This window comes from Acomys russatus, chromosome X (assembly GCF_903995435.1).
Source record: "Acomys russatus chromosome X, mAcoRus1.1, whole genome shotgun sequence".
NCBI classification, from domain to species: Eukaryota; Metazoa; Chordata; class Mammalia; order Rodentia; family Muridae; genus Acomys; species Acomys russatus.
In genome coordinates this window covers 11,589,772-11,608,834 of record NC_067169.1, presented here as the reverse complement: position 1 = coordinate 11,608,834, position 19,063 = coordinate 11,589,772, and the positions used below count along the sequence as shown (strand labels likewise).

The 19,063-nt window shown below is 38.3% G+C and overlaps 1 protein-coding gene across 2 annotated transcripts in view; it reads right to left on the bottom strand.

The window, feature by feature from the left end:
* The window catches only part of Maob (monoamine oxidase B), a 97,390-nt gene that overhangs the window by 71,410 nt on the left and 6,917 nt on the right, over window positions 1–19,063 (bottom strand). The window contains exon 1 of one of the 2 annotated variants that reach the window (XM_051140886.1): window positions 12,451–12,478. The exons of the other annotated variant lie outside the window; for it this stretch is intronic. Coding sequence (XP_050996843.1) covers window positions 12,451–12,463 — 13 coding nt within the window. The 5' untranslated portion in view covers window positions 12,464–12,478. Of the gene's footprint in view, window positions 1–12,450; window positions 12,479–19,063 lie in introns of those variants that run through there. 2 annotated transcript variants of the gene reach the window in all.

Sequence of the window (19,063 nt, the reverse complement as noted above, 5' to 3'; positions counted from 1 at the left end):
GCCTTCCATCCTTGACAAATTCTTCCTAGATGAAGAAACAAGTCTTTGCCAATTGAAAATGGTGGTATCACCACTCCCACCCAGAATTGCAAAAAAAAAAAAAAAAAAAAATTTACAGGTCTTTAGTGGGAAACCAGTACATTCAGACATGATGCTGTGGTGTTTTTTATTTTCTCCCCTTTGCTCTTGTGTCTCTGGGTTTCTGTTTAACTGCAGGAGACTATTTCTGGATATTCTGTGTATCTTTGTGGGGGTTCATTCCTATGTATATTCTTGGCTCAGTGGCTTACTATATCCAATGGCATCCCGTGATTCCCCAGCTGCATTGCCCTTGACCTAATACAAAACCAATACATACTTACCAATTTTCACATTTTTTGGCTTAGCAGAAAATACACAGAGACTTGGAAATCAGCTTAGTAAGGTCAAGGGGTTTTGTTGTTGCTGTTGTTGTTGTTTTTCTTTCTGCAGTGTTGCGGGTGGGACTCAGGGCTTCATATATGCTAGGCAGGAACTCAACTACTCACCCACATCCTTAGTCCTAAAGGGGACTTTTTCAAACCATAGAGTTTCCTTCAGTTTTATAAAAGTAGTAGAATTTGCAATATAAATTATACACAATAGTAGTACCACACACACAATAAAAACATTCAAGTACTTCTACTTATCAGATTAAGGCCCTTTAATTGCAGTATCAGATGTCGCCCTGTGGCTATTGTTCATACACCTGGGTATGAAAGTAATACACCAGCAGTGGTAAGAAGCAAGTGTGTGCAGTGGAAGGGAGGAGGGCTCTGGAAAGTTGAGAGAGAAACTAAGACAATTGAATATTAGGCAATTTGACTAAGGCAATTTCAGTATTAGTTACCTATCAGTACAGAAAGATAAGTAAGAGCTGGTTTATTCAAAAGGAAGGTTGCCTAGCCCAACCCAATACTCATCCCATGGGAGCGAACCAATCCCCGTCCCTGTTAATGATACTCTGATATACTTGTAGACAGAAGCCTAGCAGAGTGGTCCTCTCAGAGGCTCCACCCAGCAGCACTTTGAAACACATGCTGAGACTCACAGCCAAACATTGGGCAATGTGTAGGGAGTCTGTGGAAAAGCAGAGGGGAAGGAGAAAAGGACCTGGAAGTAACAGGTGCTCCACAAAAATACCAACAAAGCCAACTCACCAGGGACCAGAGGGGCTTGCTGAGACTGAAGCATCAACCAAGGACCATGCACAGACTGGACCGAGGTCCTCTATGTAGATGTAGCTGATGGGCAGCTCAGGCTTCAGGTGGGTCCTCTAGTAATGGGAGCAGGGGAGGTCTCTGACATGGTCTCTGTTGTCTGCTTTTCAATTACTCCCTTCCTGGCAGGACTGCCTTGCCAGGCCACAGGGGAAGAGGTCAAGTTCATTCCTGATGGGACTTGATAAGATGGGGTGGATAGGAAGGGGCTCCCCTTTTCTGAGGAATAGTGGAGAAGGGATAGGGAAGATGGAAGGAGGGTGGGACTGGGAGGAGAGGAGGGGTAGGGCTACAAATAGGATGTAAAGTGAATAAACAAATAAAAGCGATGGGGAGACAAAATGAAAGATGGGCTCTACCCAATGCTTCAATTGCAAGCAAGGCAAGAAAAACAAGCAAGCAAGCAAGCAAACAAACAAACAAACCAAATTAAAGTCATTATTCAAGAAAATGTAATTGAATTTCTTATAGACCCCAGAAAAATGAAAAACAATAATTTTCACCTCTCAATTTGTGACTATAACTTTCATTCTCAATTTGAGAAAGATATTAAAAAAGATGATATTAAAAGCTCCCAGGAGTGAAACAAAACAAGCCAGAAGAGTAATTGTGAAAGTACTTAGAAAGGCAATTTGGCAGAATGTGTCAAAAGCCTTAAACTCCCTATATTTTAAAACCAGACATAATTACTTTATGATTCAATATTTAAGGAAAGACTGCCAAATATAGAAAAAAGTATTTATTCCTAAGTATCTTTAGTACACTGTCACATACAATAGAAACACACACAAATGACCTAGAGCTTAGTATTATGTAATTAAGCCACACTAAGCTTTGGTGTTCTTTACACTATGCTTGTAAATATTATAATGTAGAATATGCTTAGTTTTTAGTATTGGGAAAAAATAGAAAACTGTATCTAAAATAAATATAAACATGAGACACACATATAAAGCCAAAGGAAACAGATGTAAAAAGACTGGAAGAAAATATACCCAAATGTGTATACTTAGTTGTTTTGGAATGGTAAGAATTTAACATGAACACATAAAAATAATTCAGTCAGAAGCTGGGGCTGGGGCTGGGGCTCAGCTGGAGAAACATTGATTCAGGATAAGTAAGGTCCTGGGTTCCATCAAGAGCTCCACACACACAAAACGTCAGTGCCCCAATCTCTAATTAGTCATGACACCATGCGAACAATTTCATTTACTAGACCCTAATCAGGATTGTGTGTATAAATAATTAAGTTTTATAAATTTATGCACCTTAGAAACCTAAATTAATCATTTAGAGTTAGCATCATATAATTACAGAACTTCTTTATAAGTCACAGCCTACCTTCCTTTTATATTAACCGTCCATATTTTTAGGCAAAGAGAAGCAAGTACACTGAAAGTAATTCTTTATCAAAGGTCAGCTGTATATAAATTTAAATTAAAATACATTCAACTACTTGCTATTTTATGAAATTTACTTCAGTGAGTGAATGGAGAAAGAGATGCATATTAGTTTTCAAAACCAGGAAGTCATTTTTCTTGATTGCTTTCTGTTTAATACCACAAATGTGTCTTTATTAAATTACACTGTAAGCTTTGGAATCTAATAGTGCTGTTTACATTGTGTTTTCTAAACTGATGAGTATAATGTATTGTTCTCCAGCCAAGGGATTGAACTTGGTGTAATTATCTCTAACTCCAGGCTCAGTGTCTAACAGAAATGTATCAATATGCACATGAAAACTGAATCTAAGAAAAATATTCTCCTACTGGGACTCTAGGTAAGAGAAATATAAGAGATAGGGAAATAGAAGGACCCAGAGGATCCTAGAAACCTACAAGAACAACATCGTGATGCAGACCCAGGGGGCGTCTGCTCAAGCTATTGCACCAACCAAGGACAATACATGCAGTAAACCTAGATCCCCTACTCTGATCTAGCCAATGGACAGGACATTCTCCACAGTTATGTGGAGAGTGGGGACTGACTCTGACATGAACTCTGGTGCTCCATATTTGATCATCTCCCCTTGATGGGGAGGCCTGGTGGCACTCAGAGAAAGAATAAGCAAGCTACCAAGATGAGACTTGATAGCCTATGACCATATAGTGGGGGAGGAGGTCCCCCTCGGTGAAATCGGGAGGGAGGGAGGAACGGGAGGATACAAGTGATGGGATAACAATTGAGTCGTAATTTGAATAAATTAATTAAATAAAAAAGAGTTTTCTAAAGAAAAAAGAAAAATATTCCCTGCGTGTTAAATATAACATCTAATATGGGAGCTAGAGAGATGGCTGAGTGGTTAAGAGTGCATTTTGCTCTTGCAGAGAGCCTAGGTTTGGTTCTATCTCCCACATAACTCACAACAGTGTTGCTAATCCAGTTCTGGGAGATCTGTCATCTTCTTCTGGTCTCTGAGGACACCAAGATTACTTGCAGTATACATATATACTCGCATAGAAAACACTCATACAGTTTATAAAATAAAGACTTAAAAAAACAAAATGTAAATATTTATTTAGGCAAAATATATGCATTCTGTGCATTTCTAGGCATACACTTAAATATACATGCAAATGTGCACATTTTACCTGGTTTTCTTTTGAATGTTGAGGTATTCTATTTACTGTATAAGTATGAACACACACACACGTATCTGTCCCAATAGAAATAAAATGTCACTAACTATAAATCCACTGCTGGGAATAATTATTTTTACCTTCAGTGGTGTCATGAATGCCAATTATTAATAAAAAGCTAATGTGTTGTCCAATTTTCTATTTCGTTTGCATTTCATTCCTGGAAACTTACCTTATTTCACTTTATTTCCTAGAGCATGATCCAGCAAATAAGCACCTCAAACAATAGATGGATAAACAGTGCCTTGATGAATGGGTTTTTACCTTTGTTAATGTGTGTGTGATCTTATTTGGACTTTGGGCTTAACTACACAAAAGGAGGTTTAAATTTGACTACTAGGTCAAGACTCAAGATATCCCAGAGTCAACTTGAAAAGGATGGGAGTGGTGCGGTTTGGCATGGCTCATGGGTACTGTGTCTCTACTTAGCTTTTAGGAAGCTATGGTTGGAAAAAGGTCAGCAGCATCAGGGCAGCGCCCTGTCTGAGGAAGCTAAGCTGCCTAAGAGTCTTGCATTGTGAATCTCTCTGGTCCCCAGTCATCCAAGAAAAATATACAGAAGAAGCAGACAACCCAGTAATCTGAGCTCCTCAACCCACTTTCTGGAAGGCAGCTGATACAAATTCCTTTCTATTATTGCACCTGCAACTGTAAGGTACTCAGTCAACCATTTGCAGACCACATCTTAGGAAGATGACCTTCAAAACGTTAAATATAAAGTTTTCAAATGACCTTGAAATTTATCTTAGGCACATACACAAAATAAATGAAAACATGTCCATCTATTGTGTACAAGTGTTCATGGCAACACTCTCACAGCCAGAAATTAGAAAGATCTCAATTGTGCATGAACTAATGAATAAAGAAAATTTGGGCTAGTCATACTTTAGAATAGTATTCATCCTTAAAGAGGACTGAAGTACTAAGGACCTTGAAAACATTACCCTGCGGAGGAAGAAGCCAGCCACAAAAGACTGTGCAGTCAATGTTTCCATCCATATAAAAGGCCTAGCACAGGCAAATCTATTGAGACAGAAAATAAATTAGCTGTCAGAGATGGGGTTGGCACTGGTGAGCAAGAGGTAAAAAGTTGAGGAAATGACTTCTAATATCTTTGTTTCCTTTTGGGAGAGACAAAAAATATTTAAAAAAAAAATCACATTAGTTGTAATCATCCCACAGTCCTGTGAAACATTTTAAAAACCTATTAATTTCATGGTTTTGTTTGTTTGTTTGTTTTGCTTTGCTTCGCTTTTGCTTTTTAGAGACAGGGATTCTCTGTGTAATAGTCTTGGCTGTCCTGGACTCACTTTGTAGACCAGGCTGGCCTCAAACTCACAGTGATCTGTCTGCCTCTGCCCCTGGAGTGCTAAGACTACAGGTGTGTGCCACCACGCCCGGCTTAATTTGATGTCAATGTGCAAATTGTATGACATGTGAATGACACTTCAACAAAACTGTTATAGCAAAATACTATGATGAAATTTATAACTTAACACAATAGATTATTATTGTTATTAAGTTTCAGGTTACCCAAGGATCAATTTTTAGTTTGGCGTTGGATATTTTATTGAATAAAATGGTCTCAAGTTCCAAGCCCAGAACATATTGCCTGGTTCAAGCTGGTGTTGAATATTATATATCCTGTATGAAAAACGTGGTAGCCTTGGTACCAGGATCTCTGAAGTCATTGTTTATCCTTGTGGGTCCTGACCCGAAAATTCTGGGACTTCAGTCTTAGCAGTTCCCAGTGGGCAACTGCAGCACCTAAAGCCCAACAAAACAACATAGATGGCTTCAAAAGAGCAGCCAGACTGATGTATGGAAGGTGCCCAAATCAGCCAAGGGCTAGTGGGTATAGAACACTTTATACACTCTAGGGTTTAGTATCATATTTTCCACGCATATCATCTTAGAACATAATATAAATTTCTTCCTTGATCAACAATCTTTGGGTGAATTGCATTTCACCACTGTATTTCATATTTGAGAGACAACCTGGTACACAGATACTTATTATAAAATAGCCTTAGCAAGAACCGAGACAGCCATCATGAAATCACCTGTACTGTTATATCTTCTATAATCAAGACACAACAATTCTGGTCATGTCTTGCTGCAAACATTCACATTTTGGAGCTCTGTGGGTTTGCAAAATACTGGCAATATTCTGTGTCTTGTATTACGGTAGATTGGAGCCGTAGCTGTCATCAGCTTCAGAGAATGTCCATGATTTTAAAAAAATGGAACAAAAAGACCCAAGAAAAATGAGGACATTTTCTTAATTATAAATGTAATCTTCCTAGCCTTGTTGGGTAGTTACAAAACAACTGGAAGCTGAAAGACACTTTTTCATCTTTAATAGCTCTAATGTATTAAAGTAATTCAGAAAAGAAAGGCAGTACATGGAAATTCCAAATGTAATTCAAAGACGGAAGTTCTAAATCTTATCTCTAAAAAATATTCAAAAAGTCTTATGATGTAGTTCAGTGATAGAGCATTTGCTTAGCATGCATAGACTCTGGGTTACATGCCCAGCGTGCAAGAAGTAAAAGATTCAATGAGCCAACAGATGCCTATTGGGAGCCTGCTATGCGACAGGCACTGTACTGTCCTTCATACTGAAAATTGCAGTAGAAAAGACAAAACAATTATGGAACAAGGTGTCACAGGAAAGCAGGACTTTGGGGACACAATATAATTTTCACAGGATTGTCAGATAAAGAGACTCCCAAAGTGGGCTTTAAAACAAATTCAGAAAGATCATCAAAAGTTATCTGAATTTGAATTGAAAGAAAGGAAAGCTAGAAAAGGATTCTACATAAGAAAATGGCCATAGCATTCAAGGACTTGAGGTAGACTGCATAACTACAAAGCCAAGGAATAGAAAATATGTGGAGGCTGCATGCAATACTGCTAATGTGGACTGCTCAGGTGCATTGGGAAGGGGTAAGAGGCAACAACGGAAGTAATTAGCTTTATCTTTGAATACTTTCATTTGCTTCTCTTTTGACAAGAAGTATGTTTTTTTGTTTAGTTGTTCATTTTACTATTAAAAACAAATTATTCTTATAGGGTGGAAGAATGGGTTAAATGGATGAGACTTGATGACACTGAGCTAAGTGGAAAAAGCCAGAAATAAAGAGACAGGTATGGCATAATCCTACTCATAGTGAGAACATAGTATAGCCAGATTCATGGAGATCAACAGTAGAATGATGGTTGTAAGGGGATGGTGATGGCAAGGGGCAGGGGAGGAGTAATAGGAAGTTTGTGTTTAATGGGTAGGCTTTCTACTTAAAAAGATGAAAGAATTCTGGAGATGGATGGTGATGATTTATACCAATATGAGGCCACTGTACTGTATACTTTGATAGTCTATAAATGAGCAGACTCTGGAGAGCACAGTAATATGTAGAAGGAAGGAGCTCTAAATCAAAAAGTCACAAGGAGAGAGAGAGAGAGAGAGAGAGAGAGAGAGAGAGAGAGAGAGAGAGAGAGAGAGAGAGAGAGAGAGACAGAGAGAGAGTCAGAGACAGAGAGACAGAGACAGAGAGAGAAAAAGAGAGACAGAGAGAGACAGAGAGACAGAGAGACACACAAACAGAAGGAGAGAGAGAGAGAGAGAGAGAGAGAGAGAGAGAGAGAGAGAGAGAGAGAGAGAGAGAGATTGCAGTAACTATGAGAGCTTCCAGCAAGCACAGAAATCCATCAGGCAACTACAAGACCTACAGAGCCAGAATCTCTACTTCAGTGGATGCAAATGAGAGATAAGCTCTCCCATAGACAGCTGTGGTAGCTCTATGACATTAGCTAAAAAAAAAAAAAAAAGGGCTCTTGGCTTGAAAACAGGAAATTCTAGCAACAAAGCAAGTATGAATGAGCAAAAAGAGAAAGCTAGCTGGCAAAGCAGGTGGGAGGGATATCTAGGGATTACAGAAAGAAGCAGGAACCTGTTGTCATGGGGTGGTGACAAGAAGTGACTTTCTTCCAGTGCCCAGTGAATGTATAGAATAGGAAGCTGGAAGTTCTTTGACTGTGGGAACTAGTTTAGAAAACAATTTTAGTTAGATAACAATTTATACAGTATGATAGTGCAGTGGGTCACAGGCTCAGATACCAAAGATAGAAAAACCAATATTGTGTGCGCTAAATAGATGTTCGCAATGTTTTTGCCCTTTATGTCCTTTTGTCTTTCTACAATTCATTTACAGATTATTAAAAAAAACATACCACTATCTAGCAAGAAATGTATTTGTTCAAGGAGAAAACGAATATTGTTTTTCTTGTGTATGCAAATACTATATGTGACTAAGGTCCTTTAGTCATTGTTACCACATTCTGCATATGCATTTTGGTTATTCTTTACGCGAAGCTGTGTTTATTTTTTGGCGGCAAGTTTAATAAACTCTCACTTTAAAAATTACATGCAAATATCAGTTTTTAAGGCCATTAAGGTCTTCATCTGTCTAATTTTTTTTAATGTTTTGAAAAAAGTGCTAAAATTTTGTATATTGAAACACATTAGAGTGAAGACTGGTTTAAAGTCTGAGAATCAATACTTTGTTTTAGATCCTAAGAAAAGATATTGAAACATCTTATAGCACACATCTGTTCACTGGAAACTTAAAATTCACCAGTGCTTCTCATTTTAAAGATGTTTTAAATTTACTCTCAAATAATCTTAAGCCGACAAGCCCCTTTCAAGGGAATTCATGTTTAGGGCAGAAAGCAAAATTTAAAAGGTATCTCTGTAGCTGACATGCCTCCTCAAAAGAGCACAATTGGAAAAAAAAAAGGGGGGGGCTTTAGCAGTTCAGCAGCCTTTCGTTGTTGTTGTTGTTGTTGTTGTTTTTTTTTTTCAGAAACCAAGAGCAAGAGATAAGGACAGCACAAGGTCCAAGGGACTTTTTTTTTTTTTTTTTTTTTTTTTTTTTTTTTTTTTTGGTCTGCAGTCAAAATACTGTTGCCCAACTTACCGACCTAGCATCACAAGAGATTTGTGCTTTCCCTTATTCCTCAAACATGTCCAATGGAAGTTCACTAAAGCAGACTGACAAGCTGATTGATCGCCCCTCCCCCAAGCTCACTTTTCCTTTGGACTCATTTTTTTCATGAAATTGGAGAGAGGGCAACGAGAAGAGGAAAAGAGAACACAAGCAGTGCGCCAATTAAGACCACAGGGTCTCCGTCAGCCACTGACTGCTCCTGTGTGCAGCCACTTTCTGATAACATGCTGAATACACTTTTAAGCAAGCAGAGGACAGAGAGCTTAGATTACCAAAGCAAAGCAATTTCAGCCTCCAGTCTATATCCAGATGTAAGAGCTTTCATGGAACTAAGAAGCTTCTATTTGGCAAGAATACTTTGGTGCATACACCAATGATAATAGGGATAAGAAATGGAATTTCACGTGTGTGTGTGCGCGCGCGCGCGCGTGTGTGTGTGTGTGTGTGTGTGTGTGTGTGAGAGAGAGAGAGAGAGAGAGAGAGAGAGAGAGAGAGAGAGAGAGAGAGAGAGAGAGAGAGAGAGTTAAACTGGAACTGTTTCCTGATTGTTCACTCCTAGCATATCATGAAGATGGCATTCAGCTAATATTTTCTAAATGAAAGAATAGCAACAGATAGAACAGCATATTGCTACCCAAGAGCTAGGTAGAGAATAAATAGAAGAGTCTGAATCACAAGATTAAAATGTAGCTGCAATTTTCTTTTATAGACACCTCCATAAACAACGTCTGGGTTTTTGCTTTTCAATTTGAGACCAGAATCTTCAAAGTGCTAGACAGTATAATGCCAATTAATAGTCTAGCTTTAGGGAGTTGCATTTAGTGGATCTCTCTCTCTCTCTCTCTCTCTCTCTCTCTCTCTCTCTCTCTCTCTCTCTCTCTCTGAAGTACATGTGTGCACACACTAAGTACTTTTCCCAATGGACTTTGAATTTTAATCATGTTTTTTTTCTAATCATCTTCAAGGTAATGAGCTGATCCATACTTTAGAATCCTGAATGCCTTGCTTCCAGTCCCCTCTTCCATCCTACTGTTCATCACTTATACAGTGTCACCAACAGAGGAGTTATCCTTCCCAGTGACCGTGGGCAATTTAATCATACACCTCTTTTTTAACAATTCTCAAACCAAAGATGATGATTTTTGTATTTCTGAATCTAACAGAGAGGGCTATCAATCATTCCTGAACATACATCTGGGTAGCTGTTTCCTTTGCCCAGCTGTAAAAACCAATAGTTAATTTTTTACAGTTCTTCTGGCACTTGAGTTATTTGCTGAATCAAACAGAGGGCTATGTCTCAGTCTCAGTGCATGTTGACTCAAAGTGCAACAATACAGGGCTGAGGGTACAGCTCGGGGGGACCATATATGAGATCCCAGGTTCAATCATCAGCACCACCCCACCCTCTGGCTGCCAATGTTACAGTCATTAAAAACAATCAAATCAAATCAAAATGTTACCTGCAGAAACCCTACTGTGTTAATCACAATTTTCCATCCTTCTAGTTCACTTGCTCAAATCCCTCAGAGATAAACATCCTTCAAACAAAGACCTCCAATCTGTTAGCCTTGCCACTTGAACCTGCTAACCAGCTAATTCTCACAGCCTCATTTTCTTGCTTCTCATTCTACCATCCATTTTTATAGTCAGTATCTTCAGTTCCTGTGGGAAGTCTTATAGGATGCTGTATGAAAACGATGGTAGGATGAGGGGAAGAAACAGAGATATGTACCAACAGTGCTGTTTTCCAGGAAGCAAAAATCAGAATTAGGTTCAATATCATAGTGCAGGACATGTGAGAAGAACTTGGCCTTATATACGCAGTCTTCACAAATTATAGTTGCATGTTTCATTATTTATTCCTTAACTTTACTACCATAGATTTCACTAATAAGTAAAGACATCTATTTTTTCCATGTCAAAGGCCCTGAATCTCCACTTTAAACAAGTCCACTAAATGCTGAAAGAAGTAAAGTCTGTCTAGCATATTGAAGGGTATAGGGACCAGCCTCTCCATTTCATCTTGCTCTGGGAACTCTAAGGAACCAAGGAGAGATCACACAGAAAGGATGGGGCTGCACACCATACCTGGGCTCTATCAGCTCCTTTCACTCATAGTAATAAAAGACTTCATTCCTTAATGGCCTCTACCTTCACACTGGCTGAATCAGCCGCATGATAAGAATATCTCAAAATCAAGAATGCTGCTCAACCATTATCTATTTAGATTAGGGCCCCTGGCAAACAGCCTTAGAGAAACCTTTGTATGTGGAAGCTGTATCAAGACTCCACATGTGCAAAGAAAGGAGACATTTTTGTCAAGGGGGGATTCAACTGAGACACAATCACAACAGGGAAATTCAAGAGAAGCTCTGAATTTGAGATGGCCCTTCAGAGTCCCCTGGATTGAGGCAAGGAGTCCAGGCCTTTATGCCACCACATTGGTTGTAGGGGGGGCCTTCAGGAAAGAGCAATACTCATGCATGAGTCCATTTCCTCTCACTGAGGTCAATTTCCAGAGAAAATTTCAACTGTGGGCCAGTAGTTGCCAACATTCTCAGCTCATGCTGTATGGAACGTCAACAGCATACTACGAGATCCATTACAATGTCATTTGAAAGTCAAAGAATAAACTAAAATATCAATGTTCTAGTTATATTAATGTGTACATTTAAATTTCAGCCACTTAAAGGTATATTTGAGAGAGTAATATTTAAATAGGCTGATAATCTCGTCAATAAATATTGACAGATTTTTCCTTCAGTGTTTCTGCAGCCCTTGAAATAAAACTTTCATTCCCCCTACCCCCACCCCAATGTCTTTTCTAAATTACACAAACATGTCTCTCTCAACACATGAACCTTCAGGGACTTCACCTCCACCTTTGCCACGTTCTGCTTAGTGCACATCATAACAGTTTTGCCCATCCACAACTTCTTAGCCATTCATATCTCCTAGCCCAGTGCTTCGTAAATACTGCACTCAATAGAAGTTTGTTGAATAAACAAAGTAACCAAATGATGAACAACTGAACAAACTTAGTTTTGTCCCCTACAAAAAACAGCAACATAGGAAAAACACATTTGATGAAATGAGAACAACTCATTTTAATGCACACCTTTATGTGGGCTTATCATTGGTGCTTAACAAGGGCTGTTTGTTTGCTGCTGATTAGCATGGCATAAAAAGGGCCATTCTCAGTCAACTGTATCTCCCATCTCTCCTAAGTACACTAAAATCTATCATAGGATTTGAATGCAAACTGGAGAAGAAATTAAAATGTAGACCATGAAAAAGCTGTTTGATCAGCTGTTACAATAGCTTTTGGATGAAGCTTTCTTTCTATCTTATTTAAATGGATAAAAATAATTAGTCACAGAACATGGTTCATTATAAGGTTATTTTCATTTCTGTATCAAACATATCAGTTAATTAATGATAGAGGACTTCTAGAAGAACAGGATAAATAGTATCCTCTTTTTTTTTTTTTCAAGACAGGGTTTTCTTCGTGTAGCCTTGGCTGTCCTGGACTCTCTTTGTAGACCAGGATGGCCTCAAACTCACAGCGATCCTCCATGCATGCAGCCACTTCTCAGTGCTCCAGTAATCTCATGAGAGAAAACCTGCACAGAAAGAGGGAAAGATGGCCTAAGCAGCCAGGGGATGCTTCTCTGGGAAATGAGATGGAGCCTCTAGCCTGTGCCCACGCCGGGCTCTGTCACTATCCACCTGCCTCCGCCTCCCGAGTGCTGGCATTAAAGGCGTGCATCACCATACCCAGCTAGTATCCAATATTTTTAAAAGTCATGAAAATATATGTTCCTAGTAAGGCATTGTAGACATAAGATATTGACTGCATATTTATAGACAAAAATTCAGCAAAACTTGAAAAAAGACCGAATCATCTTACAACTTCTACTATCAACAAGTTCAAGGCACTACAATTATGAACTGATGAAGAATCATATAGTTTGTGTGTGTGTGTGTGTGTGTGTGTGTGTGTGTGTGTGTTGTACCATGGATGGGGAAATGTTGGTTTTCTTTGAGAATTTAAAAAATCTTACTGGTCTTTTGCTTGTATATTATGGTTTGCAGTTTGGTGCCTTTATGGCTTGTGTGTGTGTGTGTGTGTGTGTGTGTGTGTGTGTGTGTGTGTGTATCTATGTGTGTGGGGGTATTTCTTGTGCTCTTTTGCTGTGTTTATTTGTTTTATTTTGTTGGTGCTGCGATGGTTTGTTTGGTTTTTGTTTGCATGTTTGTTTTCTCTAGAGAGAGAAAGAAGGCATGATGTTTGATATGTGGGGAGGTAGGGAAGATCTGGGAATAAGACGGGAAAGGGAAACTATAACAAAATATGTTTATCGTATGACTTTTCAATAAACATAAATGAATAATAAAATATATGAGCATTCATAACATATTATTAATTTAAAAACAGATAACAATGAGTATATAATATATACTTTCCAAGAACATATAGATTGAAATAATAAGAGTATGTAGTTTTACGAGGTTTAATTATACATGATTTTCATTTCCTTCTTGTCATTTTCTGTAAATTTACAGATTTTTCAGCAAAAATGTATTATTTTTATAGTTTCTGTTATTAAAAATATTCCCAGCTCTCTAAAGATATGTCAATGTATAAATCACAAAGATGGGATGATTGCAACTTTCATTTATCTAAGTGTTAGTGCTTCTTCTAAACTTCTGAGAGAATTTTTGTTATTAATTAAATTGCTATTGATATTTCATTTCATCCCCCTGTTAGATGACAAAACATCTTCTCAACAGTTTGTTGCCTTAATGTAGAAAACTAGGAATAATCCCTAGACTACAATAAACATTTTAAAAAATGGAACTTAAGATAGACCCACAACTGAGAGCCTGAGAGAAAAAAAATAACCTCACATCCAAACGATGAGGCCATGACCACACATTCAATATACAAGAATGCTTAGAAATGTTGGCTAGATTAATTAAAAGGAGTAAAAAGATGGTTAGGACTAGGAGCAAATAAGACTAAGACCTGTCGGGACACTTTCATCATTGTGCAATTATGGAAAATGCTGCTAATGAGCAAGCCAGAATGAAGTAATGATCTGAGAAAAAATTGACACAAGACCAAGGGCTTAAACATTACCCACACTTCATATGCTATTTAACACTGCATATGGCAAGGTGATTACTATTTGAAAAGTTACACCCATGTAACATTTAAAGGAAAGAACCAGTCTGCAAAGTTGTCCTGTGACCTTAACACATATGCCATGTCACAAATACTCACCCATACATCACACACACACACACACACACACACACACACACACACACACACACACACACACACACCATACTACTCCTAATAAACAAATATATAAAGGTGAAAAACTAAACAAAAATTTATAAAAGTGAATAAAATATTTTACAAAATAAAATCTGGTGTTATTGGGCTGAGGATGTAGTTCAGCAAGCGCTTAGCAAGCATAAGGACTTAGGTTACATTCCTAAAACAACACAAACTGAAACAAGTGGGAAAACAGGTGGTCTTATCCAATAGCCAAAACTCTCAAGATGCTTTCACACTCAGAAATCCATGATTCTTCTAAAGCCAGTCCCTGAAAAGCATTAGGCCAAAGGAAGCTTAACACTCGGATGTTCGAAACCAAGAATTTTACCCCTTTACATTTTGGCTTTTGTAGCATAAGTCAGTTTTATGTCGGTACCTTAGTAATAAACCTAAAGAGCTCTGGAAAAATGGAAATCCTGGGCTGGAGAGATGACTCATCAGTTAAGAGCATGTGTTTTCCCTTTCAGAGGTCAGGGGTCCAATTCCCAGTCCCCATATGGCAGTTCATAACTGTCTGTAACACCAGTTCTAGGGAGTCCAAAACCTTTTTCTGGGCTTCATGGACATCAGGCACATACACGATGCACATGCACACATGGGAGTAAACACGTGCACATAAATTAAAATTAAATCCTTTAAAAATGGGAATGCCACATACATATATAAAACCATAATAAATCTCCAAAGCATTATACTGGAGGACAAAACCACCAGTTCTTGGTGTCCACAGTAGCTCCTAAGTAGAGACTCTCATTTTGACATATATTTTGGACCTAGCAGGATATTTAATCTCTTACTTTTTCAGAGTCCCTTCAGTGACATATTATTCAGTGACTTGTACAAACAGCAAGGTCAATATTTATTGACGGACTGGCTCCCACTTACAGAGAAACTAAGCAGGTGCTGGCTTATCCAAGGTGTCCATTTAGAAGAACAGTTGGCATTTGAAGTCAAGACTCAAGCTCCTCTAACCCATGGACTTCACATCTAGGTTAACCCTCTTTCTTTGGGAGGTACATGCTTAGCTCCATTTTTCAATCACTGAATATGTGCATTTAAATATTAGTTTACCTAATTTGGGTGATCATACACCATTTTTAATTATTGATATCTAGAGAAAATACTATCAGCAACGAAATGTCATTATATAGAGTTTACTGTGTCCATGCTACTGGAGACCAACATCTTGGAGAAAAAAAATCTAGAAGCTAAAGTATTTGTTCAAGTTCTCCAGATAAATAAGAGCCAGAGGCCATTTGCATGTTTTATTTGGTCAAAAATGTAGAATATTTGAGTTCTCAGTTATATTCTATGGCATCTAAAACAAACTTCAATTATGTACAGATCACTTAAGGTAATTATCCTACTAAAATCTTCTGAGACTGTGTGTATTTGCATCCATGTGAATGAATGAATGATACCAGAGCAGAGTTCACTATTTTCATTGCACGGATGGGTGTGGTGACACGCATCTGTAATTTCAATGTCTAAGCAGGTGAGGCCAAAGGATCTCAAGTTTAATAGCAGTGTGGACATCAGAGTGAGAACCTGTGTCCAACAAATTATTGTTTTAGAGAAATGACTACACTGAACAAAGGTTAAGAGACTAACATTTGCTTCTCTGGAAATGATATTTTCCCAAGGAGTAGAAGAACCGTAATAGGGAAATGAATACTAAATGGAATAGCAGGGGACCAATCTTAACATTAACATCTGCGGGCACCAAATCAACTAAAAGGAATTATAGTGTTTGAGATATTTGTGTTTTGGATATAGCTTTCAAAGTGAGCTTAAGCTTTTTCTTTAAATTCAATCACTGGCTTCATATATCATCTGTATATATAAGCAAAATAAGCAGTGACTGAAAGCAGCGTTCCCCTTTATCATAATAAGCCTTGTCCTGTGTGTGTGTGTGTGTGAGAGAGAGGGGGGGGGGAGAGAGGGAGAGGGAGAGAGAGAGAGAGAGAGAGAGAGAGAGAGAGAGAGAGAGATAAAGGGAGAGAGGGAGGAGGGAGGGAGGGAGAGAGAGAGAGAGAGAGAGAGAGAGAGAGAGAGAGAGAGAGAGAGAGAGAGAGAGAGAGAGAGAGAGAGAGCTAATTTCTCAATCTGCAACTGGGTAAGTGGTAATTTTGTGAGTCTTATTAACAAGAACACTCAACATCTCTTGTGTACTTCACAAATGCCAAGCCCCTTTAAAAGCACTTCACATAGCAGGAGGGAATAAGAGGACCGAAGCAAAACTTTGAACCTGGGGTGTTAACCTGGAGCCTGACTCTGCCTACGTAGGGAGGCATGCCTCAGCCTGGGCCAGAGGTAGGATGGCTGAATGGTTTTGGCTGGCCCCTGGTACCCTCATTCTCCTGAGCTAGGTGGCTGGGAGCCAAAGTTGGTATACAAATACAGTAGTTTTGGGCCTCTTTCAAAAAAAAAAAAAAAAAAAAAAAAAAAAAAGCACGTAACATACACATTTCCTTTATTCTTCCTAATTACTTTATGTAATAGATAATATAGATGTTATTATTATCCCCACTTGCCAGATGATAAAAATTAAGACAGGGGAATGCTAACTCTTTTACCAAAAGGAGGACATCTTGTTAGATAGGAACAGGCTATACGCAATGCTAGAAGGTCCTATAATCTGTCACTGCTGCTGCCCCTTTAAGGCAGGGAGCCCAGACCTCATTGCCCAGCCAGTGAAGGAGGACATTGAAGCAACTGGTAAAGGTTCACTTGTGCCTTAAGCTGACTTCGATGACTTCTAAAGATGTGCAAGGACCCAGACACTGTGTCTCTGGTGATATGGTTCTGTCTGCATAGTCCACTAATGAGTTCCTCCTGCCAATATACCCTAAGTATAAAGAGGCATTGCCATTAGAGCCCTAATGAAGCTACCATGGAAAGTCACGTGTGTAGACAATGCTCAATATGCTACCTCTTTTTACTGCTATTAAATAATAGCATTAACTGGATAATACCGTCTGTTTTTAATGCATTTGCCTTTTATTCTTAGGAAAAAAGGAGTCAATGGACTACAATGAGAACCACATCAGAGTTAGAAATTTAGCCTAGCTGGGATGATGCTGAAGCACAGATCGAAAGAGTCACAGATGTCTCCAGATTAAGAGCCTAATAAGCTCCTCCAGCCCCTTGATGGGAGGTTGAGGGATGGCCTGTGGTAGGACAAAGCTGGAATTGGCCAGGTCCTGCCAATGCTCAAATGTATACCCCATATTCTGTTGCTACCTCCTATATGTATCACTTTCAGAAAATTATTGGTTTCTGAAAATGAAGTTAGCTATTGCATTTAAGTTGATAATGACAAGATATGATGGAGATTGAGTTACATTCAGAATTTTTTTAGACACACCATGATAGGAAAGATGTGTTCTTCAAGGCTGTCAAATACAAATAGCCAAACCACTAAAAATGTAACATTTATATAATTCCTGATTGTGTCATGGTTCTTCTTGCTGTAGGTAGTTTATTGTATATATGTGGAATAATATAAATGTATATGTAAAAAATAAAAATGTTTTTAAAAGGTGCCTGTTTCTGCTCTCAGGGATTAAATTGGAAGGCATTATATCAAGAGAAATAAGTCAAGCACAGAGAGATAAGCAGTGAATGACCTCACTCATATTTGAAAGCCAGAAATATTGACGTCACAGAAGAGAGTGAAATGGTGATGACTAGGGTCTGGGTAGGGCAAAAGTTAAGGTTACACAGTCAGAAAACTGGTAAGAGAACATAACAATATAGAACATATATTAGAAATGGTCTCTAGAACTACAGAACTATCAATGGGCTACAGAGCACAATCATTTTTAAAACTTTTATTTTGCAGTTCTGAGGTTTGCACCCAGGGCCTTTTGCATGCTGGGAAAACACTCTATTGCTGAGCTACATTCACTGCCACAATTACTTATCTATTTTATGCCAGAACAGGTTATCAAAGGCTCCAACACAGGGCAATACATGTTTACAAGAAAACGAAATGCTAACCACCCAGATTTTATTATACACTGTGTGGGTGTGGTGAGTGTGGGGTGTGTGAAGTTATCAGGCACGACTTCTTAAATATGTACACGTATTATATGTCAATTAACTTAAAAACAAAGATTCATCTGCTTGGGTATAGGGGCTCTCACTGATGGAAGCTATTTTAAAATCCATTTATATGTTTTATCAAGAGAGGATCTAGACATCTCAAAAAAAAAAAAAAAAAAAAAAAAAAAGCAATGATAAGAAATGGGGACACAAATTACCTGAATTTGATTAGAACATATTATCTATATTTATTGAAATATCATACCAAGGCCTATAAATATGCTCAATTATCATATGTGAATGAAATTTTTGAATAAAGGGATAAAAAGTTAACTATTTTGGCTTGATCGTTATGAACTGCATAAATGCAAAAGATTATCATGCAGCACACCATATATTTATAAGATTAAGATTACAATCAAAATTAAAAATACATATGTAAAAGAAGAAAGCTGTTTTGAGACATCACTCTTTGTGCTGCATACAAAGTCAATGATTTTCACAGTACAAAGATGAGGGGTTGATCCTGTAATAACTACATGTTGAAAGTGCTTCTAACATGTGTTGTAACTGAAATAGAATTACATCACTTGCCATTTTCCTTTCTTTCCTCCAGCTCCTTCTAGCTGCCCTCCCTCAGATGAGTACACAACATGAAGTTCAGTGGGTTTTATCCTTTTGGGAGTGGATGTTTCGAGATAGTGTTTCTCTGTGTGTAGCCTGGCTGGCCTGGACTCGCATTGTAAACCAGGCTGGCTTCGAACTCACAGAGATCAGAGA